The following is a 26,312-nucleotide window of genomic DNA, read 5'->3' on the forward strand; positions in this document are numbered from 1 at the left end:
GCTCTCCCACCCTTCGGACTGGATGGGGCTGGCTCAGTGGCTGAGCCTCCAGTGTTCCCCTAGCCGTACACTGTGTCCCCTTGCCTCTGTAGCTCTGGGCAAAAGTTTCCCTAGGATCAGCTTCCCCTGCCCCAATCTTAATCTCAACCATTAGTGGGGAAAATGCAACACTGACCCAAGATCAGCATCTAGGGGCGACCTTACACCGGCTCTGTACGGAGACAGGCTAGGCTGGGTCCCCTCCCCTCTGGCCTGGCTGGGTCCCCTCCCCTCTGGCCCCTCTGGCCTGGCTGGGTCCCCTCCCCTCTGGCCCCTCTGGCCTGGCTGGGTCCCCTCCCCTCTGGCCTGGCTGGGTCCCCTCCCCTCTGGCCTGGCTGGGTCCCCTCCCCTCTGGCCCCTCTGGCCTGGCTGGGTCCCCTCCCCTCTGGCCCCTCTGGCCTGGCTGGGTCCCCTCCCCTCTGGCCTGGCTGGGTCCCCTCCCCTCTGGCCCCTCTGGCCTGGCTGGGTCCCCTCCCCTCTGGCCTGGCTGGGTCCCCTCCCCTCTGGCCCCTCTGGCCTGGCTGGGTCCCCCCCCTCTGGCCTGGCTGGGTCCCCTCCCCTCTGGCCCCTCTGGCCTGGCTGGGTCCCCTCCCCTCTGGCCCCTCTGGCCTGGCTGGGTCCCCTCCCCTCTGGCCCCTCTGGCCTGGCTGGGTCCCCTCCCCTCTGGCCCCTCTGGCCTGGCTGGGTCCCCTCCCCTCTGGCCCCTCTGGCCTGGCTGGGTCCCCTCCCCTCTGGCCCCTCTGGCCTGGCTGGGTCCCCTCCCCTCTGGCCCCTCTGGCCTGGCTGGGTCCCCTCCCCTCTGGCCCCTCTGGCCTGGCTGGGTCCCCTCCCCTCTGGCCTGGCTGGGTCCCCTCCCCTCTGGCCTGGCTGGGTCCCCTCCCCTCTGGCCTGGCTGGGTCCCCTCCCCTCTGGCCTAGGCTGGGTCCCCTCCCCTCTGGCCTGGCTGGGTCCCCTCCCCTCTGGCCCCTCTGGCCTGGCTGGGTCCCCTCCCTCTGGCCTGGCTGGGTCCCTCCCCTCTGGCCTGGCTGGGTCCCCTCCCCTCTGGCCCCTCTGGCCTGGCTGGGTCCCCTCCCCTCTGGCCTGGCTGGGTCCCCTCCCCTCTGGCCCCTCTGGCCTGGCTGGGTCCCCTCCCCTCTGGCCTGGCTGGGTCCCCTCCCCTCTGGCCCCTCTGGCCTGGCTGGGTCCCCTCCCCTCTGGCCCCTCTGGCCTGGCTGGGTCCCCTCCCTCTGGCCCCTCTGGCCTGGCTGGGTCCCCTCCCCTCTGGCCTGGCTGGGTCCCCTTCCCTCTGGCCCCTCTGGCCTGGCTGGGTCCCCTCCCCTCTGGCCCCTCTGGCCTAGGCTGGGTCCCCTCCCCTCTGGCCTGGCTGGGTCCCCTCCCCTCTGGCCTGGCTGGGTCCCCTCCCCTCTGGCCCCTCTGGCCTGGCTGGGTCCCCTCCCCTCTGGCCCCTCTGGCCTGGCTGGGTCCCCTCCCCTCTGGCCCCTCTGGCCTGGCTGGGTCCCCTCCCCTCTGGCCCCTCTGGCCTGGCTGGGTCCCCTCCCCTCTGGCCCCTCTGGCCTGGCTGGGTCCCCCTCCCCTCTGGCCTGGCTGGGTCCCCTCCCCTCTGGCCCCTCTGGCCTGGCTGGGTCCCCTCCCCTCTGGCCCCTCTGGCCTGGCTGGGTCCCCTCCCCTCTGGCCCCTCTGGCCTGGCTGGGTCCCCTCCCCTCTGGCCCCTGTGGCCTGGCTGGGTCCCCTCCCCTCTGGCCCCTCTGGCCTGGCTGGGTCCCCTCCCCTCTGGCCCCTCTGGCCTGGCTGGGTCCCCTCCCCTCTGGCCCCTCTGGCCTGGCTGGGTCCCCTCCCCTCTGGCCCCTCTGGCCTGGCTGGGTCCCCTCCCCTCTGGCCTGGCTGGGTTCCTCTTGCCTCAGTCTTGGTCCCCCCGCATGCCACGGTGACACCTGAGATGTGTGGAGGGAGGCTGTGCTGGGCTCATACTTTATTCAGCCCTCTGATCTCTCTCTTCATTATGAGTGGACTGTGTGACAGGCTTGACTAAAACCTAGTCATCTGCTCCCCCAGGTACAGACTATTACTCTGCTCCCCCAGGTACATACAATTACCCTCCCCTCTGCTCCCCCAGGTACATACAATTACCCTCCCCTCTGCTCCCCCAGGTACAGACTATTATCTGCTCCCCCAGGTACAGACTATTACCCTACTCCCCCAGGTACAGACTATTATCTGCTCCCCCAGGTACAGACTATTACCCTACTCCCCCAGGTACAGACTATTATCTGCTCCCCCATGTACAGACTATTACCCTGCCTTCCTACTCCCCCAGGTACAGACTATTACCCTACTCCCCCAGGTACAGACTATTATCTGCTCCCCCAGGTACAGACTATTACCCTACTCCCCCAGGTACAGACTATTACCCTACTCCCCCAGGTACAGACTATTATCTGCTCCCCCAGGTACAGACTATTACCCTGCTCTTCTGCTCCCCCAGGTACAGACTATTACCCTACTCCCCCAGGTACAGACTATTACCCTACTCCCCCAGGTAGAGACTATTACCCTACTCCCCCAGGTACAGACTATTACTCTGCTCCCCCAGGTACAGACTATTACCCTACTCCCCCAGGTACAGACTATTACTCTGCTCCCCCAGGTACAGACTATTACCCTGCTCCCCCAGGTACAGACTATTTCTCTGCTCCCCCAGGTACAGACTATTACCTGCTCCCCCAGGTATAGACTATTACCCTACTCCCCCAGGTACAGACTATTACCTTGCTCCCCCAGGTACAGACTATTAGCCTACTCCCCCAGGTACAGCCTATTAGCCTACTCCCCCAGGTACAGACTATTAGCCTACTCCCCCAGGTACAGACTATTAGCCTACTCCCCCAGGTACAGACTATTAGCCTACTCCCCCAGGTACAGACTATTACCCTGCTCCCCCAGGTACAGACTATTACCCCCAGGTACAGACTATTACCCTACTCCCCCAGGTACAGACTATTAATCTGCTCCCCCAGGTACAGACTATTAACCTGCTCCCCCAGGTACAGACTATTACCCTGCTCCCCCAGGTACAGACTATTACCCTGCTCCCCCAGGTACAGACTATTACCTTGCTCCCCCAGGTACAGACTATTACCCTACTCCCCCAGGTACAGACTATTACCCTACTCCCCCAGGTACAGACTATTACCCTACTCCCCCAGGTACAGACTATTACCCTACTCCCCCAGGTACAGACTATTACCCCCAGGTACAGACTATTACCCTACTCCCCCAGGTACAGACTATTAGCCTGCTCTCTGCTCCCCCAGGTACAGACTATTAGCCTTCCCCCAGGTACAGACTATTAGCCTACTCCCCCAGGTACAGACTATTAGCATACTCCCCCAGGTACAGACTATTACCCTACTCCCCCAGGTACAGACTATTACTCTGCTCCCCCAGGTACAGACTGTTACCCTACTCCCCCAGGTACAGACTATTATCTGCTCCCCCAGGTACAGACTATTACCCTACTCCCCCAGGTACAGACTATTACTCTGCTCCCCCAGGTACAGACTATTACCCTACTCCCCCAGGTACAGACTATTACCCTACTCCCCCAGGTACAGACTATTACCCTACTCCCCCAGGTACAGACTATTTCTCTGCTCCCCCAGGTACAGACTATTACCCTGCTCCCCCAGGTACAGACTATTACCCTACTCCCCCAGGTACAGACTATTACCTTGCTCCCCCAGGTACAGAATATTACCCTACTCCCCCAGGTACAGACTATTAGCCTACTCCCCCAGGTACAGACTATTAGCCTACTCCCCCAGGTACAGACTATTAGCCTACTCCCCCAGGTACAGACTATTATCCTACTCCCCCAGGTACAGACTATTAAACTGCTCCCCCAGGTACAGACTATTACTCTGCTCCCCCAGGTACAGACTATTATCTGCTCCCCCAGGTACAGACTATTACCCTACTCCCCCAGGTACAGACTATTATCTGCTCCCCCAGGTACAGACTATTACCCTACTCCCCCAGGTACAGACTATTATCTGCTCCCCCAGGTACAGACTATTAGCCTACTCCCCCAGGTACAGACTATTAAACTGCTCCCCCAGGTACAGACTATTACCCTACTCCCCCAGGTACAGACTATTACCCCCAGGTACAGACTATTACCCTACTCCCCAAGGTACAGACTATTAACCTGCTCCCCCAGGTACAGACTATTAACCTGCTCCCCCAGGTACAGACTATTACCCTGCTCCCCCAGGTACAGACTATTACCTTGCTCCCCCAGGTACAGACTATTACCTTGCTCCCCCAGGTACAGACTATTACCTTGCTCCCCCAGGTACAGACTATTACCTTGCTCCCCCAGGTACAGAATATTACCCTACTCCCCCAGGTACAGACTATTACCCTACTCCCCCAGGTACAGACTATTACCCTACTCCCCCCAGGTACAGACTATTACCCTACTCCCCCAGGTACAGACTATTACCCCCAGGTACAGACTATTACCCTACTCCCCCAGGTACAGACTATTACCCTGCTCTCTGCTCCCCCAGGTACAGACTATTAGCCTTCCCCCAGGTACAGACTATTAGCCTACTCCCCCAGGTACAGACTATTAGCCTACTCCCCCAGGTACAGACTATTAGCCTGCTCTCTGCTCCCCCAGGTACAGACTATTACCCTACTCCCCCAGGTACAGACTATTCTCTGCTCCCCCAGGTACAGACTATTACCCTACTCCCCCAGGTACAGACTATTAGCCTGCTCTCTGCTCCCCCAGGTACAGACTATTACCCTACTCCCCCAGGTACAGACTATTACCCTACTCCCCCAGGTACAGACTATTACCTTGCTCCCCCAGGTACAGAATATTACCCTACTCCCCCCAGGTACAGACTATTACCTTGCTCCCCCAGGTACAGAATATTACCCTACTCCCCCAGGTACAGACTATTACCCTACTCCCCCAGGTACAGACTATTAGCCTACTCCCCCAGGTACAGACTATTAGCCTACTCCCCCAGGTACAGACTATTAGCCTACTCCCCCAGGTACAGACTATTAGCCTACTCCCCCAGGTACAGACTATTAGCCTACTCCCCCAGGTACAGACTATTAGCCTACTCCCCCAGGTACAGACTATTACTCTGCTCCCCCAGGTACAGACTATTAGCCTACTCCCCCAGGTACAGACTATTAACCTGCTCCCCCAGGTACAGACTATTAGCCTACGCCCCCAGGTACAGACTATTACACTGCTCCCCCAGGTACAGACTATTACCCTACTCCCCCAGGTACAGACTATTATCTGCTCCCCCAGGTACAGACTATTACCCCCAGGTACAGACTATTACCCTACTCCCCCAGGTACAGACTATTAACCTGCTCCCCCAGGTACAGACTATTACCCTACTCCCCCAGGTACAGACTATTACCCTACTCCCCCAGGTACAGACTATTACCCTACTCCCCCAGGTACAGACTATTACCCTACTCCCCCAGGTACAGACTATTACCCTACTCCCCCAGGTACAGACTATTACCCTACTCCCCCAGGTACAGACTATTACCCCCAGGTACAGACTATTACCCTACTCCCCCAGGTACAGACTATTACCCTACTCCCCCAGGTACACTATTACCCTACTCCCCCAGGTACAGACTATTACCCTACTCCCCCAGGTACAGACTATTAGCCTTCCCCCAGGTACAGACTATTACCCTACTCCCCCAGGTACAGACTATTAGCCTTCCCCCAGGTACAGACTATTACCCTACTCCCCCAGGTACAGACTATTAGCCTTCCCCCAGGTACAGACTATTACCCAACTCCCCCAGGTACAGACTATTACCCAACTCCCCCAGGTACAGACTATTAGCCTACTCCCCCAGGTACAGACTATTAGCCTACTCCCCCAGGTACAGACTATTACCCTACTCCCCCAGGTACAGACTATTATCTGCTCCCCCAGGTACAGACTATTAGCCTACTCCCCCAGGTACAGACTATTAAACTGCTCCCCCAGGTACAGACTATTACCCTACTCCCCCAGGTACAGACTATTACCCCCAGGTACAGACTATTACCCTACTCCCCAAGGTACAGACTATTAACCTGCTCCCCCAGGTACAGACTATTAACCTGCTCCCCCAGGTACAGACTATTACCCTGCTCCCCCAGGTACAGACTATTACCTTGCTCCCCCAGGTACAGACTATTACCTTGCTCCCCCAGGTACAGACTATTACCTTGCTCCCCCAGGTACAGACTATTACCTTGCTCCCCCAGGTACAGAATATTACCCTACTCCCCCAGGTACAGACTATTACCCTACTCCCCCAGGTACAGACTATTACCCTACTCCCCCAGGTACAGACTATTACCCTACTCCCCAGGTACAGACTATTACCCCCAGGTACAGACTATTACCCTACTCCCCAGGTACAGACTATTACCCTGCTCTCTGCTCCCCCAGGTACAGACTATTAGCCTTCCCCCAGGTACAGACTATTAGCCTACTCCCCCAGGTACAGACTATTAGCCTACTCCCCCAGGTACAGACTATTAGCCTGCTCTCTGCTCCCCCAGGTACAGACTATTACCCTACTCCCCCAGGTACAGACTATTCTCTGCTCCCCCAGGTACAGACTATTACCCTACTCCCCCAGGTACAGACTATTAGCCTGCTCTCTGCTCCCCCAGGTACAGACTATTACCCTACTCCCCCAGGTACAGACTATTACCCTACTCCCCCAGGTACAGACTATTACCTTGCTCCCCCAGGTACAGAATATTACCCTACTCCCCCAGGTACAGACTATTACCTTGCTCCCCCAGGTACAGAATATTACCCTACTCCCCCAGGTACAGACTATTACCCTACTCCCCCAGGTACAGACTATTACCCTACTCCCCCAGGTACAGACTATTAGCCTACTCCCCCAGGTACAGACTATTAGCCTACTCCCCCAGGTACAGACTATTAGCCTACTCCCCCAGGTACAGACTATTAGCCTACTCCCCCAGGTACAGACTATTAGCCTACTCCCCCAGGTACAGACTATTAGCCTACTCCCCCAGGTACAGACTATTAGCCTACTCCCCCAGGTACAGACTATTAGCCTACTCCCCCAGGTACAGACTATTGGCCTACTCCCCCAGGTACAGACTATTAGCCTACTCCCCCAGGTACAGACTATTACTCTGCTCCCCCAGGTACAGACTATTACCCTACTCCCCCAGGTACAGACTATTAGCCTGCTCTCTGCTCCCCCAGGTACAGACTATTAGCCTACTCCCCCAGGTACAGACTATTACTCTGCTCCCCCAGGTACAGACTATTACCCTACTCCCCCAGGTACAGACTATTAGCCTGCTCTCTGCTCCCCCAGGTACAGACTATTAACCTGCTCCCCCAGGTACAGACTATTACCCTACTCCCCCAGGTACAGACTATTACCCTACTCCCCCAGGTACAGACTATTACCCTACTCCCCAGGTACAGACTATTACCCTACTCCCCCAGTTACAGACTATTACCCTACTCCCCCAGGTACAGACTATTACCCTACTCCCCCAGGTACAGACTATTACTCTGCTCCCCCAGGTACAGACTATTACCCTACTCCCCCAGGTACAGACTATTACCCTACTCCCCCAGGTACAGACTATTACCCTACTCCCCCAGGTACAGACTATTTACTCTTGTACACCTCAAAATCGTATTGCAAAGCCTACAACAGACTGTAAAAACGGTCAATTACAGAGTTAGTTAGCATTAGTTAATTGCGATTAATCACAATTTATCAATTTGCTCAAATATGGCCCTAAATAACGATTTGTTTAATTTAAAAAGCAGTGCATTGAGGTACAGGAATACTATGCTTTGGTTAAAAGGGACAGAAACACCAAATGATCTCCATCAGAATGTTTTAATAACACAGAAGTCACCAACATACAGCTATTAATGCTCCCAATGTTAAAGTATTCCTACTCCCTCTTATCAATGTTAAAGTATGCCTACTCCTTTTTATCAATGTTAAAGTATGCCTACTCCCTCTTATCAATGTTAAAGTATGCCTACTCCCTCTTATCAATGTTAAAGTATGCCTACTCCCTCTTATCAATGTTAAAGTATGCCTACTCCCTCTTATCAATGTTAAAGTATTCCTACTCCCTCTTATCAATGTTAAAGTATGCCTACTCCTTCTTATCAATGTTAAAGTATGCCTACTCCCTCTTATCAATGTTAAAGTATGCCTACTCCTTCTTATCAATGTTAAAGTATGCCTACTCCCTCTTATCAATGTTAAAGTATGCCTACTCCCTCTTATCAATGTTAAAGTATGCCTACTCCCTCTTATCAATGTTAAAGTATGCCTACTCCCTCTTATCAATGTTAAAGTATGCCTACTCCCTCTTATCAATGTTAAAGTATGCCTACTCCCTCTTATCAATGTTAAAGTAGACCTACTCCCTCTTATCAATGTTAAAGTATGCCTACTCCCTCTTATCAATGTTAAAGTAGACCTACTCCCTCTTATCAATGTTAAAGTATGCCTACTCCCTCTTATCAATGTTAAAGTATGCCTACTCCCTCTTATCAATGTTAAAGTAGACCTACTCCCTCTTATCAATGTTAAAGTATGCCTACTCCTTCTTATCAATGTTAAAGTAGACCTACTCCCTCTTATCAATGTTAAAGTATGCCTACTCCCTCGTATCAATGTTAAAGTAGACCTACTCCCTCTTATCAATGTTAAAGTATGCCTACTCCCTCTTATCAATGTTAAAGTAGACCTACTCCCTCTTATCAATGTTAAAGTATGCCTACTCCCTCTTATCAATGTTAAAGTATGCCTACTCCCTCTTATCAATGTTAAAGTAGACCTACTCCCTCTTATCAATGTTAAAGTATGCCTACTCCCTCTTATCAATGTTAAAGTATGCCTACTCCCTCTTATCAATGTTAAAGTAGACCTACTCCCTCTTATCAATGTTAAAGTATGCCTACTCCCTCTTATCAATGTTAAAGTATGCCTACTCCCTCTTATCAATGTTAAAGTAGACCTACTCCCTCTTATCAATGTTAAAGTATGCCTACTCCTTCTTATCAATGTTAAAGTAGACCTACTCCCTCTTATCAATGTTAAAGTATGCCTACTCCCTCGTATCAATGTTAAAGTAGACCTACTCCCTCTTATCAATGTTAAAGTATGCCTACTCCCTCTTATCAATGTTAAAGTATGCCTACTCCCTCTTATCAATGTTAAAGTATGCCTACTCCCTCTTATCAATGTTCTTGAAGTTTTACACACACAGCTTTAAGTACTGTTAAAGCTTCAGTCATTCTAAACTTCATCTAATTAGCTACAGGTGAAACCGGTTGATCAGCTGACTGACTGGAGCTGGCTAGCGACTACGACAGCCTCGTGACATTTGTTATGCTAGTTTGAAAGCTTGTGACTTGTAGCTAACACAACATGATGCCCCGTCACCTTATTAATTCAGCCACTGACTTAGATAGCAAGTTAAACTTAAGGAAATTGTTTTTGAAAGAAAAACAAACAAACATAAGAAATATCTTCCTGCGTTTTGTAAACGCAGATCTGAAATGCTTCTTATTGTAATTTCTGCTCGGCGTCAAACTTTGTGCTTCAGTTGCTCGTTCTAAACTCGGATGAGAATTTGCGTACTGGAGTTCTCTCTGCAGACATCAGCTCTGACTTGATGTGTAGCTGCTTTTCTCTGGACCTTTTCTCGGTGTAGCCAGCGTATTTATCTCCGCTAAAATGCAAGATTAACTTTAAGCAAAACATTAGGAAATGTAGCTGGCTACATTCTTTCTATGATAGGCCTAAACATTAGAAATATGCTGGCCATGCATCGTTTTTTCAAAAAAAAGGCCTTACTTTTTCACTGTAAGCTCATTTACTTGTGTGACTGCTAGCCAAATAGCGTTGCATTTCTGTTGTCATTTGATGAAAATGAAGCTATTTTCTGCCGAATGTGATGCACTGATGTATTTTCTGTGAAGGAAAACTATAGTTGCATGCCCCTGATCACTCTATTGAACCACAAAAACACTGACTTTCAATATAAAAGGCGACCCCTGTCAATACACAGCTGGACTCACCTGCTCCAGCTTTCTCCTGCTGTGCTGTTTACAAACAAACACCTGACTGGCTCAGCTGTTCTGGGGAACTACGGTAAGCTTCATAATGTGACGGGTGAAATGAGGAACGCAATCTACTTTATCTCCTAAATGCATTGCAACAGTTGACTGCAGGTATTTACTTAAATAGCTACAAATATTCAATGGTATTGACCGCAGGGGCGGTGTGTTCATTAGGGCGATATGGGCGACGCACTGCCAAACGGGAAAAGGAAGGGATTTTTTTTCTAATCAATTATATCACGGCAACAGTAGTTATCAGTGTTCTAATCTAGACGTCTGATCTGCCACTAAATGTCCAATCAGGCTAAAGTCGTGCTTCAAATGGCCCCGCCCCTTTTGGGGCGATTTCAGTCAGGTTGAAAATCGCCCCAGAAGTCTCTCATAGACTCTCATGTAAAATCTTTTTTTTCAAATATCAGAGCTTTCAATACAATCTCTATGGGTTCCGGGGAGGGCTTGCACTTACGCGCTTCGTCATACGTAACATAACCATGAACGTAACTAAGAAAAGAGCGGGTAGCAGCGTCAATCAATTCACGTACTACTGTCAAGATGGCTAGCGTTCAGTGCAACTCGATTGTCTCTTTGAAAGAAGTTCCTTTTTGTCGGCGAACAAATCAAGATAAATTGGCAACGAAACAATTAGGACCTCCCAGACCAAATGTAATAATTCAACAGGTTTCTACTAAAGGGGGAAAGTCCTACACCTGAGGATTTTCCAAAAATTGGTGCGAACGAAAAACCTGGCTAGCAGGCTGCGATGTAGCTAATGCAGTCTTCTGCTACCCCTGCTTACTCTTTCACCCTGAAGGCGGCACGGCAGACAGCACCGCTTGGACAGCGACTGGTGTAACGGACATGCACCATCTTTCAGAAAAGATTAAGAAACATGAGCTGTCAAAGACCCACATGGATAGCTGTTTGAGATTGTCTGCTTTGGGGAGAGTGAACATTGCCACTCAACTGGATGAGGGATACAGGCTAGCTGTCCGCCGCCACAACGATGAGGTTAGCAAGAACCGCCACATCCTCAGCCGGCTAATCCAGTGTGTGAAGTTTTGCGGAGTGTTTGAGTTAGCTTTGCGAGGCAAAGATGAAACTGAGGGCTCCACCAACCCTGGTATTTTTCTTGGACTTGTCAACTTTGTGGCACAATTAGATGAGGTGTTTTATGGAAATGCATATTGTTTATGCAGTGTTGAGGAATGTGAAAGAACACCCTTGATTATTTTTACTGTGATAACTTATTTTGCTTTTGTAAGCCAACACTTTTGAGATCAGTCAATAAATGCTTCTGGTATTGACTTATATGCTGCCCCTGTCTTCATGTTGTTGCTGGACATATCTTTTTTAAAATGTGTGTAGGTCACCTAAATCATCAGAAAAATTGCCCCCCCTGAGAATTTTTTCAGGAGCCGCCACTGATTGACCGTATTGAAAAAAATCATCCCATGGCTTTTTCCAAAGACCCCGGTATACGGTATACATGGTGTGTGTATGTATGTATGTATGTATATATATATATATATATATATATATATATATATATATATATATAACATATACATATACATATACATATATACATATACATATACATATACATATACATATACACATATACATATACACATATACATATACATATACATATACATATACATATACATATACATATATATATATATATATATACATATATATATATATATACATATACATATACATATACATATACATATACATATACATATATATATATACATAATCTCCCAAACCTAATTCAGGCTATTCCATTAAAACAACTAGAGCCTACGCGCACGTTCTAATCAAAATTCAAATCCTAACTGGCACATTTCAAACGGTCCTTTTGTGAGGTGCAGCCGAGAACTAGTTCTGTACGATGGCGAGTAGTGGGGTCGATAAACCCGAATTGAAGGATCCTCCATCGTTTAAATCTCCAGTTTGGGAAAGATGTTGCTTCCCAGTAGATTACAAGGGCGATCGACAGAGTTGTGGATATAACGTTAACAGTATGTTGCTACGCTCAATGAGAATAGCCTATGCAGTGACACATTTACGCCGACATCACCCCAGACGGAAACGCAAAAGTAACAGCAACACAACAGCGTCTCCCCTCTGCATTCAAGCAGCCCTTGGCAGCTGATTCTGACCGGTGCCAAATAAATTACACGTAGGCTATGTTTATATTTGTTACTGTCTGTGTGGTTTATAGCCGCGGATATGCGCCCCTTCTCGGTGGTGGAGAATAGGGGGTTTCAGCACCTCGGGGGTTGAGAATAGGGGGTTTCAGCACCTCGGTGGTTGAGAATAGGGGGTTTCAGCACCTCGGTGGTTGAGAATAGGGGGTTTCAGCACCTCGGTGGTTGAGAATAGGGGGTTTCAGCACCTCGGTGGTTGAGAATAGGGGGTTTCAGCACCTCGGCGGTTGAGAATAGGGGGTTTCAGCACCTCGGTGGTTGAGAATAGGGGGTTTCAGCACCTCGGTGGTTGAGAATAGGGGGTTTCAGCACCTCGGTGGTTGAGAATAGGGGTTTCAGCACCTCGGCGGTTGAGAATAGGGGGTTTCAGCACCTCGGTGGTTGAGAATAGGGGGGTTTCAGCACCTCGGTGGTTGAGAATAGGGGGTTTCAGCACCTCGGTGGTTGAGAATAGGGGGTTTTCAGCACCTCGGTGGTTGAGAATAGGGGGTTTCAGCACCTCGGTGGTTGAGAATAGGGGGTTTCAGCACCTCGGTGGTTGAGAATAGGGGGTTTCAGCACCTCGGTGGTTGAGAATAGGGGGTTTCAGCACCTCGGGGGTTGAGAATAGGGGGTTTCAGCACCTCGGTGGTTGAGAATAGGGGGTTTCAGCACCTCGGGGGTTGAGAATAGGGGGTTTCAGCACCTCGGTGGTTGAGAATAGGGGTTTCAGCACCTCGGGGGTTGAGAATAGGGGGTTTCAGCACCTCGGTGGTTGAGAATAGGGGGTTTCAGCACCTCGGTGGTTGAGAATAGGGGGTTTCAGCACCTCGGGGGTTGAGAATAGGGGGTTTCAGCACCTCGGGGGTTGAGAATAGGGGGTTTCAGCACCTCGGTGGTTGAGAATAGGGGTTTCAGCACCTCGGTGGTTGAGAATAGGGGGTTTCAGCACCTCGGTGGTTGAGAATAGGGGGTTTCAGCACCTCGGGGTTGAGAATAGGGGTTTCAGCACCTCGGGGGTTGAGAATAGGGGGTTTCAGCACCTCGGTGGTTGAGAATAGGGGGTTTCAGCACCTCGGGGGTTGAGAATAGGGGGTTTCAGCACCTCGGTGGTTGAGAATAGGGGTTTCAGCACCTCGGTGGTTGAGAATAGGGGTTTCAGCACCTCGGTGGTTGAGAATAGGGGGTTTCAGCACCTCGGTGGTTGAGAATAGGGGGTTTCAGCACCTCGGTGGTTGAGAATAGGGGGTTTCAGCACCTCGGTGGTTGAGAATAGGGGGTTTCAGCACCTCGGTGGTTGAGAATAGGGGGTTTCAGCACCTCGGTGGTTGAGAATAGGGGGTTTCAGCACCTCGGTGGTTGAGAATAGGGGGTTTCAGCACCTCGGGGGTTGAGAATAGGGGTTTTCAGCACCTCGGGGGTTGAGAATAGGGGTTTCAGCACCTCGGGGGTTGAGAATAGGGGGTTTCAGCACCTCGGTGGTTGAGAATAGGGGGTTTCAGCACCTCGGTGGTTGAGAATAGGGGGTTTCAGCACCTCGGTGGTTGAGAATAGGGGGTTTCAGCACCTCGGTGGTTGAGAATAGGGGGTTTCAGCACCTCGGTGGTTGAGAATAGGGGGTTTCAGCACCTCGGTGGTTGAGAATAGGGGGTTTCAGCACCTCGGTGGTTGAGAATAGGGGTTTCAGCACCTCGGTGGTTGAGAATAGGGGGTTTCAGCACCTCGGCGGTTGAGAATAGGGGGTTTCAGCACCTCGGCGGTTGAGAATAGGGGGTTTCAGCACCTCGGTGGTTGAGAATAGGGGGTTTCAGCACCTCGGCGGTTGAGAATAGGGGGTTTCAGCACCTCGGCGGTTGAGAATAGGGGGTTTCAGCACCTCGGTGGTTGAGAATAGGGGGTTTCAGCACCTCGGTGGTTGAGAATAGGGGGTTTCAGCACCTCGGCGGTTGAGAATAGGGGGTTTCAGCACCTCGGTGGTTGAGAATAGGGGGTTTCAGCACCTCGAGCCACATTGCCAACTTCCCTCTTGCACCCATTTCAGCCAACCAAAGCCGTAGTTTTCAGTGAATTGGCCAATGCTGCGCTTACTTAACAGTGACAGCCCCGTCACATTACCCTGGAGTGGGAGATATACAGTGCTACAGTCGCAAGTGTGCATCTGACAGTGTCATGGTGCGTTCGTAACCAAGTGGGAATATACATTTACATTTTAGTCATTTAGCAGACGCTCTTATCCAGAGCGACTTACAGTTAGTGAATACATATTTTTTTATACTGGCCCCCCGTGGGAATCGAACCCACAACCCTGGCGTTGCAAACGCCATGCTCTATCAACTGAGCTACATCCCTGCCGGCCATTCCCTCCCCTACCCTGGACGACGCTGGGCCAATTGTGCGCCGCCCATGAGTCTCCCGGTCGCGGCCGGCTGCGACAGAGCCTGGATTCGAACCAGGATCTCTAGTGGCACAGTTAGCACTGCGATGCAGTGCCTTAGACCACTGCGCCACTCAGGCCTGTATATATATATATATATATATATATATATATATATATATATATATATATATATATATATATATATATATATATATATATATATATATATACATACAGTGGGGAAAAAAGTATTTAGTCAGCCACCAATTGTGCAAGTTCTCCCACTTAAAAAAGATGAGAGAGGCCTGTAATTTTCATCATAGGTAAACGTCAACTATGACAGACAAAATAGAAAAAAAATCCAGAAAATCACATTGTAGGATTTTTTATGAATTTATTGGCATATGATGGTGGAAAATAAGTATTTGGTCAATAACAAAAGTTTCTCAATACTTTGTTATATACCCTTTGTTGGCAATGACACAGGTCAAACGTTTTCTGTAAGTCTTCACAAGGTTTTCACACACTGTTGCTGGTATTTTTGGCCCATTCCTCCATGCAGATCTCCTCTAGAGCAGTGATGTTTTGGGGCTGTCGCTGGGCAACACAGACTTTCAACTCCCCTCCAAATATTTTCTATGGGGTTGAGATCTGGAGACTGGCTAGGCCACTCCAGGACCTTGAAATGCTTCTTACGAAGCCACTCCTTCGTTGCCCGGGCGGTGTGTTTGGGATCATTGTCATGCTGAAAGACCCAGCCACGTTTCATCTTCAATGCCCTTGCTGATGGAAGGAGGGTTTCACTCAAAATCTCACGATACATGGCCCCATTCATTCTTTCCTTTACACGGATCAGTCGTCCTGGTCCCTTTGCAGAAAAACAGCCCCAAAGCATGATGTTTCCAACCCCATGCTTCACAGTAGGTATGGTGTTCTTTGGATGCAACTCAGCATTCTTTGTCCTCCAAACATGACGAGTTGAGTTTTTACCAAAAAGTTATATTTTGGTTTCATCTGACCATATGACATTCTCCCAATCCTCTTCTGGATCATCCAAATGCACTTCAGACGGGCCTGGACATGTACTGGCTTAAGCAGGGGACACGTCTCTCACTGCAGGATTTGAGTCCCTGGCGGCGTAGTGTGTTACTGATGGTTGGCTTTGTTACTTTGGTCCCAGCTCTCAGCAGGTCATTCACTAGGTCCCCCCGTGTGGTTCTGGGATTTTTGCTCACCGTTCTTGTGATCTTTTTGACCCCACGGGGTGAGATCTTGCATGGAGCCCCAGATCGAGGGAGATTATCAGTGGTCTTGTATGTCTTCCATTTCCTAATAATTGCTCCCACAGTTGATTTCTTCAAACCAAGCTGCTTACCTGTTGCAGATTCAGTCTTCCCAGCCTGGTGCAGGTCTACAATTTTGTTTTTGGTGTCCTTTGACAGCTCTTTGGTCTTGGCCATTGTGAAGTTTGGAGTGTGACTGTTTGAGGTTGTGGACAGGTGTCTTTTATACTGATAACAAGTTCAAACAGGTGCCATTAATACAGGTAACGAGTGGAGGACAGAGGAGCCTCTTAAAGAAGAAGTTACAGGTCTGTGAGAGCCAGAAATCTTGCTTGTTTGTAGGTGACCAAATACTTATTTTCCACCATAATTTGCAAATAAATTCATTAAAAATCCTACAATGGGATTTTCTGGATTTTTTTTTCTCAATTTGTCTGTCATAGTTGACGTGTACCTATGATGAAAATTACAGGCCTCTCTCATCTTTTTAAGTGGGAGAACTTGCACAATTGGTGGCTGACTAAATACTTTTTTGCCCCACTGTATATATATACCAGGCGGTGTCAGAGGAAGGCCCTAAAAATATATATATACAGTCCTCCCCTCCCCTCAGCACTGCTTTATCACAGCCAGTACAGCTATAGGGACAGATTTGTCTCACTAAAGATATGCCCACCATAGTCACACACACAACACACACAGGCACAGAACACATACACGCTGTCGCCTAACAGAACACATACACACTGTCGCTTAACAGAACACATACACACTGTCGCCTAACAGAACACATACACACTGTCGCTAACCAGAACACATACACACTGTCGCTAACCAGAACACATACACACTGTCGCCTAACAGAACACATACACGCTGTCGCCTAACAGAACACATACACACTGTCGCTAACCAGAACACATACACACTGTCGCCTAACAGAACACATACACGCTGTCGCCTAACAGAACACATACACACTGTCGCCTAACAGAACACATACACACTGTCGCCTAACAGAACACATACACACTGTCGCTAACCAGAACACATACACACTGTCGCTAACCAGAACACATACACACTGTCGCTTAACAGAACACATACACACTGTCGCCTAACAGAACACATACACACTGTCGCTAACCAGAACACATACACGCTGTCGCCTAACAGAACACATACACGCTGTCGCCTAACAGAACACATACACGCTGTCGCCTAACAGAACACACACACTGTCGCCTAACAGAACACATACACACTGTCGCTAACCAGAACACATACACACTGTCGCTAACCAGAACACATACACACTGTCGCCAAACAGAACACATACACACTGTCGCCTAACAGAACACATACACACTGTCGCCTAACAGAACACATACACGCTGTCGCTAACCAGAACACATACACACTGTCGCCTAACAGAACACACACACTGTCGCTAACCAGAACACATACACACTGTCGCTTAACAGAACACATACACACTGTCGCCTAACAGAACACATACACACTGTCGCTTAACAGAACACATACACACTGTCGCCTAACAGAACACATACACACTGTCGCTAACCAGAACACATACACACTGTCACCTAACAGAACACATACACACTGTCGCCTAACAGAACACATACACACTGTCGCCAAACAGAACACATACACACTGTCGCCAAACAGAACACATACACACTGTCGCTAACCAGAACACATAAACACTGTCGCTAACCAGAACACATAAACACTGTCGCTAACCAGAACACATACACACTGTCGCTAACCAGAACACATACACACTGTCGCCTAACAGAACACATACACACTGTCGCCTAACAGAACACATACACACTGTCGCTAACCAGAACACATACACACTGTCGCCAAACAGAACACATACACACTGTCGCCAAACAGAACACATACACACTGTCGCCAAACAGAACACATACACACTGTCGCCTAACAGAACACATACACACTGTCGCCTAACAGAACACATACACACTGTCGCTAACCAGAACACATACACACTGTCGCTAACCAGAACACATACACACTGTCGCTAACCAGAACACATACACACTGTCGCCTAACAGAACACATACACACTGTCGCCTAACAGAACACATACACACTGTCGCTAACCAGAACACATACACACTGTCACCTAACAGAACACATACACACTGTCGCTAACCAGAACACATACACACTGTCACCTAACAGAACACATACACACTGTCGCTAACCAGAACACATACACACTGTCACCTAACAGAACACATACACACTGTCGCTTAACAGAACACATACACACTGTCGCTAACCAGAACACATACACACTGTCGCCTAACAGAACACATACACACTGTCGCTAACCAGAACACATACACACTGTCGCTAACCAGAACACATACACACTGTCGCCTAACAGAACACATACACACTGTCGCTAACCAGAACACATACACACTGTCACCAAACAGAACACATACACACTGTCGCCTAACAGGCCGCAAGAGAGGCAGCAGTCGCCGGGCTTGTTAGTTAGTCTCACAGTGCAGCGTGGACAAGAGGAACAATGCCTTCCTTGTGCTCTGCTGCTCTCCCCCTGTCCTCCCGTCCTCCCGTCCTGCCTCCCTGTGCTCTGCTGCTCTCCCCCTGTCCCCCTGTCCTCCCGTCCTGCCTCCCTGTCTGTCTGTCTGCTGGCCGCCTTCCTCCATGCCGCAGAAGCTGTGTTGAGCTAGCGAGGGCCACGGTGACAGCCAGGCTGCCTGGTGGATGTTGGCTGGGAGGGCCACGGTGACAGCCAGGCTGCCTGGTGGATGTTGGCTGGGAGGGACAAAGAGGGACAAAGAGGGACAAAGAGGGGACGTGCGTTTTTTTAAAGTAACAATCCAAACAAAGTAAACAGTGTCTGGGGACATATGGACATATTCATGTTATTTATTTTGATATGACAGACATCCAATTCTTTCAGTGTATTTATTGGTGGGAGGACACCTCCATCCACACCCTGAAGCTCTGTTCAACATGATAACATGGTGGGAGGACACCTCCATCCACACCCTGAAGCTCTGTTCAACATGATAACATGGTGGGAGGACACCTCCATCCACACCCTGAAGCTCTGTTTAACATGGTGGGAGGACACCTTCATCCACACCCTGAAGCTCTGTTCAACATGATAACATGGTGGGAGGACACCTCCATCCACACCCTGAAGCCCTGTTCAACATGATAACATGGTGGGAGGACACCTCCATCCACACCCTGAAGCTCTGTTCAACATGATAACATGGTGGGAGGACACCTCCATCCACACCCTGAAGCTCTGTTCAACATGATAACACGGTGGGAGGACACCTCCATCCACACCCTGAAGCTCTGTTCAACATGATAACATGGTGGGAGGACACCTCCATCCACACCCTGAAGCTCTGTTCAACATGATAACACGGTGGGAAGACACCTCCATCCACACCCTGAAGCTCTGTTCAACATGATAACACGGTGGGAGGACACCTCCATCCACACCCTGAAGCTCTGTTCAACATGATAACACGGTGGGAGGACACCTCCATCCACACCCTGAAGCTCTGTTCAACATGATAACATGGTGGGAGGAGACCTCCATCCACACCCTGAAGCTCTGTTCAACATGATAACATGGTGGGAGGACACCTCCATCCACACCCTGAAGCTCTGTTCAACATGATAACATGGTGGGAGGACACCTCCATCCACACCCTGAAGCTCTGTTCAACATGATAACATGGTGGGAGGAGACCTCCATCCACACCCTGAAGCTCTGTTCAACATGATAACATGGTGGGAGGAGACCTCCATCCACACCCTGAAGCTCTGTTCAACATGATAACATGGTGGGAGGACACCTCCATCCACACCCTGAAGCTCTGTTCAACATGATAACATGGTGGGAGGACACCTTCATCCACACCCTGAAGCTCTGTTCAACATGATAACATGGTGGGAGGACACCTCCATCCACACCCTGAAGCTCTGTTCAACATGATAACATGGTGGGAGGACACCTCCATCCACACCCTGAAGCTCTGTTCAACATGATAACATGGTGGGAGGACACCTCCATCCACACCCTGAAGCTCTGTTCAACATGATAACATGGTGGGAGGACACCTCCATCCACACCCTGAAGCTCTGTTCAACATGATAACATGGTGGGAGGAGACCTCCATCCACACCCTGAAGCTCTGTTCAACATGATAACATGGTGGGAGGACACCTCCATCCACACCCTGAAGCTCTGTTCAACATGATAACATGGTGGGAGGACACCTCCATCCACACCCTGAAGCTCTGTTCAACATGATAACATGGTGGGAGGAGACCTCCATCCACACCCTGAAGCTCTGTTCAACATGATAACATGGTGGGAGGACACCTCCATCCACACCCTGAAGCTCTGTTCAACATGATAACATGGTGGGAGGACACCTCCATCCACACCCTGAAGCTCTGTTCAACATGATAACATGGTGGGAGGACACCTCCATCCACACCCTGAAGCTCTGTTCAACATGATAACATGGTGGGAGGACACCTCCATCCACACCCTGAAGCTCTGTTCAACATGATAACATGGTGGGAGGACACCTCCATCCACACCCTGAAGCTCTGTTCAACATGATAACATGGTGGGAGGACACCTCCATCCACACCCTGAAGCTCTGTTCAACATGATAACATGGTGGGAGGACACCTCCATCCACACCCTGAAGCTTGATTTCAGTAAACCGCAGATAGTGTATCTGAAGAAGTAGCCTCCTCTCACTGACGCTGTGAAGTAACCTGTATCAGGAAGTAAGACACATTCAGACATTCGTGCACACGCTTTTGTCATCAAAGGGTTGCTATGTATGCCATGAATAGCATATTGTACCTTGGCTGTAAGCCTGGCCGACATTGGTGAATAATGTGGTGTAGATCTACTAAATATGAGGACCCCATCACTGAAGATACGCCTCTCCAAACGCGTATATTCTGTTTCCCTCCACAATGCCCATAAGCCGCGCAGGACTCATTACAACAGACAGGACAAGACCAGGAAGTAATCAGACTGGGGGGGGAAAGAACATCACCATATTTTCTACACAGGAAGATCATACAACATTTTTACCTGATGATTTTCTGAATGCATGACCTTGTGTTCTTATGTTGGTTTGGATAGATTTATTGTAACAGCAATGAGAACAGACCTGTTAAAATAAAGAGCAAAATGTATTTATTGCCATGTGTTATTTTCTGCGAAATCCTCTAGAAACCAAACGATACTTGATACCAAAATGATACCACAACAAAAAAGGAAAACTGGGAGTAGGACTGTGATTTTTCCCCCAGTTTTTTATTTCATAGAAAAAGAAAAACATTGGATGTTCAAAGCCCACAACAATGCTTAAACCACATCAGCGGACCATTTTTGAGGTTTGTGAAAAATCAGATACTTTTTTTTGTGTAGTTACCCTTTAATTCAGGTGTGCGCCAGCCAGCCAGTTGTTTGGCTAGCGGTGTTTGGCTAGCGGTGTTTGGCTAGCGGTGTTTGGCTAGCGGTGTTTCTGTAGCACACTTGTGATAGAGTTTTGAAAACAAATGGCCACTGGATTGATGCAAATAATCAAAGGCTACTTTGCAGTTACATTTTCTTATTGGCTTTCCATCTGCCCAAAGATGGTTAGGCTATCATTTCCATCGCTAACAGCTACTCAAAGTGGTAGACATAGGTGCTATGCTCACCGCACACAGCAGGGCTCGACATTCAGGTACATTTGCCAGTGGCCCACCCGGGTCAAGATCTGACAGGAAAGCGAATGATGTGTGCATAATTTCAATAGCAGGTGATTTTTCTTTCATTTTGTGGGCTGAGCAAGTAGCCTATATACAGCAGGGGTCTCCAATAGATAGATTGTGAGTTACCAGTAGCTTTCAGCCCACCTAATGAGTAGCTCGCCAATCAATTGTGAAAGTACATTATTTTTTTTCATTTATTCCATGCAAATTGTCATAAACATAAAGCTCCTGGCTACTATCCATTCAAAGTAGGGATGTTGAAGGGGTAGGGGAACACTAGGCTTTATAACGCCAGCTAACTGTAAATCGCCATATTGCCATTTGTCGCGTTACTGGTAGGAGAGAAAGTTCTGGAATTCCCCAAAATGGCTGAATTTACCGAGAACAGCAGTAGCTCTGAATCTGAAAAATGAATTAATGGCAGAGGAAATAGATAGAGAGCCAATGAAACCTCCTGAAACCTTTGTCATGTTGGAGCCGATCATTGCCCCAGGTGGAAAAGTTTGTTCTCGTGGTGAGAATAGGCAACGTACAGTAGATTGGCCTGTAACAGCTCAGCCGGCAGAGGGTCCGCATAGCAGTAACACAAGCTGGTGTCAGTGCGCATGCTGCCAGATAAATGGCCAGGGAGGATGAGTGAGTGTGTTGTAGAGAGATGGTGGCGATACGGCACCAAATCCCAGCGGATGGTGGCTGCATTACATCCAGTCAGAGGTTCCCGTCGGTCTGGATGGATGGCGACGGGTCACTAATTCTAATGAAGGACTTGACAGAAGAGGTTACTCGACCTGTCAGCAGCCCGTAAACCAGTTAATGATAACAAATAATGGTGAGGTAAATGTAAGAACTAGAAATACACCCGACGGTAACTACTGTCACTTCCGCAGTTTGGCGCGACGGTAACATGCTTACGTTTTGATTAGACGACCAGGGGGTTCGAATCGCAGCCTGTAAAATGTAACTTCATAAATACACTGAGATTTCATTTCGATGGTGGATTAAAGTACTATCAAACGTTTATTACGTAATAATGACTTACGTAAAAAAAAAAACGATACAATCTGACCTGCTAAAATGATTAATCACATTCCCATACATGTGGTATCTTTATAATTCTAAGACAAGGTTTATAAAAAAAATAGTATAAGTTCGCTTAGTCGACTATAACAACCGGTTCAAGTGTAACCAGAGAAGCTAGCTTGGAAGATAAAACCGCTTTGAACGCGCACCACTGGCCCGGTTGCTAGAGTGGTGCCTTCGTCTAGCTTGGGCTGCCATCTAGTGGAAAGCAGTGGTAACTACACTGAGCAGCTAGTTAGATGTTAAGACACTCAAGTTGGCACTTTGTTTGACAAAATGTTTTTTTTCATGTAAAATAGGTAGTGTAGAGATTGCGGTCAGATATTGAGCAGGAGGCAGAAGGTTCAGGTGCATAAGTGTTTGATATTTAGTAGTGGTATCCGGTAAAGATATTTACAAAGCCAAAATGGACGAATAGACTTACTGGTGATGGAAGAAGGAAAGAAAGAACGGAGCCTCAAGCAGGCTTACCCTGTTGCTACCTAGTTAGACGGGTTGGGGTGTACCAGGCTGAGCAGGCTTACGCTGTTGCTACCTAGTTAGACGGGTTGGGGTGTACCAGGCTGAGCAGGCTTACCCTGTTGCTACCTAGTTAGACGGGTTGGGGTGTACCAGGCTAAAACAGCCTCCCCAGTCCATTTTACAAAACAGAACTGAACTGCCACCTAAAACAGGGCCATCCTGGAACGTACTGTAAATGATCATAACACACACAACCGGCTAACACACACAAATGTAATTATGTAAAAGTACCACATAAAAAAAATATTAAAAACGTACAAACATTTCATAGTGATCAATCTACTAGACTTCTGTACTGTGATTCCCTCTATGGACGGGTGTATCTTTTGGATTCGGACTTGAATGGCCTGCTCCTTCTCCATTTTCTGATCCCCAGTCCGCCCCCCCAAGGTGACTGCTTGTCTCTGTCTTTGGGCGCTCAGGAGGGTCCTAAAGCCAGATAGGAGGTACACAAATCATTTTGTTGGTAATTTCTTGTCAGCCAGCAGATGAGCTCCCGTCTAACCGAGCTCCCCCATCCATCCCGTCTAACCGAGCTCCCCCATCCATCCCGTCTAACCGAGCTCCCCCATCCATCCCGTCTAACCGAGCTCCCCCATCCATCCCGTCTAACCGAGCTCCCCCATCCATCCCGTCTAACCGAGCTCCCCCATCCATCCCGTCTAACCGAGCTCCCCCATCCATCCCGTCTAACCGAGCTCCCCCATCCATCCCGTCTAAACGAGCTCCCCCATCCATCCCGTCTAACCGAGCTCCCCCATCCATCCCGTCTAACCCGAGCTCCCCCATCCATCCCGTCTAACCCGAGCTCCCCCATCCATCCCGTCCTAACCGAGCTCCCCCATCCATCCCGTCTAACCGAGCTCCCCCATCCATCCCGTCTAACCGAGCTCCCCCATCCATCCCGTCTAACCGACCTTCCCCATCCATCCCGTCTAACCGAGCTCCCCCATCCATCCCGTCTAACCGAGCTCCCCCCATCCATCCCGTCTAACCCGAGCTCCCCCATCCATCCCGTCTAACCGAGCTCCCCCATCCATCCCGTCCTAACCGAGGCTCCCCCATCTATCCCGTCTAACCGAGGCTCCCCCCATCTATCCCGTCTAACCGAGCTCCCCCATCCATCCCGTCTAACCGAGCTCCCCCATCCATCCCGTCTAACCGAGCTCCCCCATCCATCCCGTCTAACCGAGCTCCCCCATCCATCCCGTCTAACCGAGCTCCCCCATCCATACTGTTGAACTCTGGGCTATGTGCATACTATATAATATGTGATGGCTGTTTTAATGGTATTGTGGAAATTGTCGACTTTGTAACACTTCCATTTTTTATGGTTGTGGGTCATTGAGATGCATAACACGTAGCTAGAGCAAGCAACACTTGTTGACCGCTAACGTTACTGGCTAAAATTAGCTGCTGCAGGCCTAAACAAATCTGTCAGCATAACTAGCTAAGCTTACCTTTAACTGACTCGCACCGCCGCCTCCGTTTATTCCTTGACACTGAGGTCATCAATGTTGTCGATGATGGTCGAGTCAGTAACCCCCCCCACACTGTAACCCTCGACGTTGAAGATGGAGGGGCAAGCGGAGGGCTTCCATGTTTCACTTCTTTCCATTCGGGGAAACTCCTGTTTGCGACATCAAAAGTGCCCTTCGTAAACCAAACTCCTACTCGGCGAAGTGCCGACCCTGCCTTGAGCTGGCACGTCCTTCCTCTTCAGGACCTGGAGCCACTTTTTCCCAGTATTCTGGGTCCTTGTTTGAATTACTTGTTGTCATCTTTATTGTCACTCTTATAGTCACAAAAGTCAATACCACAGACAATTTGCTCACCCCTACCAAAGGCGAATTGGTGTCAGTCATTACTATGGCAATTTTTAAGATTGCGCTGACCATAAGTCAAGTTGTTCAATATTACAAATATAGATGTTTCTATGTAACATGATTGGTATTAGTGGATTTAATACTTACATATCGTTGCTTAGCTTTACTTCCTAAAGTGTTTCCGTTACACTTTTAACGGTTAACCATTTGTCGGTTAGCTGCTGAAAATTAAATTGTATCTGTCATGCTTATCAGTCTATAGGTTTATTTGAATAATTTCGTGGAATTAAAATGGTGTCAGAATTTAACAAATCTCGTCAGTCATAAAACAGGAACAGTGTCTTGGTCGACCGGAATTATTTAGCAGAAAATAGTAATGTCCAGTGAGTTTCTAGTTAGAAAGTAGCTTTCTTACCTCAACTAACGGCTGTCTGTAGTCCGGGTCGACAGGCCAGAGTGGAGCGTCGATGCTAGGCTACTGCCAGCCGCAGTGGTAGAGAGAAGCAGCTAACAACAACAGCTAACCTCGCAACCAACAACGTTTGACAGTGCTAACCTAGCAACCAACAACGTTTGACAGCGCTAACCTAGCAACCAACAACGTTTGACAGCGCTAACCTAGCAACCAACAACGTTTGACAGCGCTAACCTAGCAACCAACAACGTTTGACAGCGTTTCTCTCCTCTTCTACTGGGTTTCGTATCAACTTTCTTTCCAATGGCACAATCCTAGTCATATTAACAACCCATCCTATTTACGTTTTCCCTCTTAAGTTTCTAACGGAGATGTTTATCTCTTGTCACGTGAAACGTCTTTTAGAACACTGTTTTCCCACAAATTGCAATTTGGCAAATGTTTGAAAATGATGTATTACATTTTCTGCTTCATTACAGTAGTTGCAAGTTCAATAATATGCGAGAATAGGCTTGCTATTGTTGCATGTTTTTTA

General features: G+C 49.0%; 2 protein-coding genes across 4 annotated transcripts in view; one reads left to right on the forward strand and one right to left on the reverse strand.

The window, feature by feature from the left end:
- LOC121539126 (protein numb homolog) overlaps positions 1 to 26,312 on the forward strand; it is a 135,340-nt gene that overhangs the window by 6,365 nt on the left and 102,663 nt on the right. The gene's annotated exons all lie outside the window — the stretch shown is intronic.
- LOC121539728 (collagen alpha-1(I) chain-like) lies at positions 201 to 24,301 on the reverse strand. The gene is made up of 3 exons (XM_045207421.1): positions 24,069 to 24,301; positions 23,833 to 23,965; positions 201 to 1,970 (listed from the first exon to the last, which is right to left on the reverse strand). The coding sequence occupies exons 1-3, from the start codon at positions 24,299 to 24,301 to the stop codon at positions 201 to 203; spliced, it is 2,136 nt and encodes a 711-aa protein (XP_045063356.1).

Source organism: Coregonus clupeaformis, chromosome 25, assembly GCF_020615455.1.
Source record: "Coregonus clupeaformis isolate EN_2021a chromosome 25, ASM2061545v1, whole genome shotgun sequence".
Classification (NCBI taxonomy): domain Eukaryota; kingdom Metazoa; phylum Chordata; class Actinopteri; order Salmoniformes; family Salmonidae; genus Coregonus; species Coregonus clupeaformis.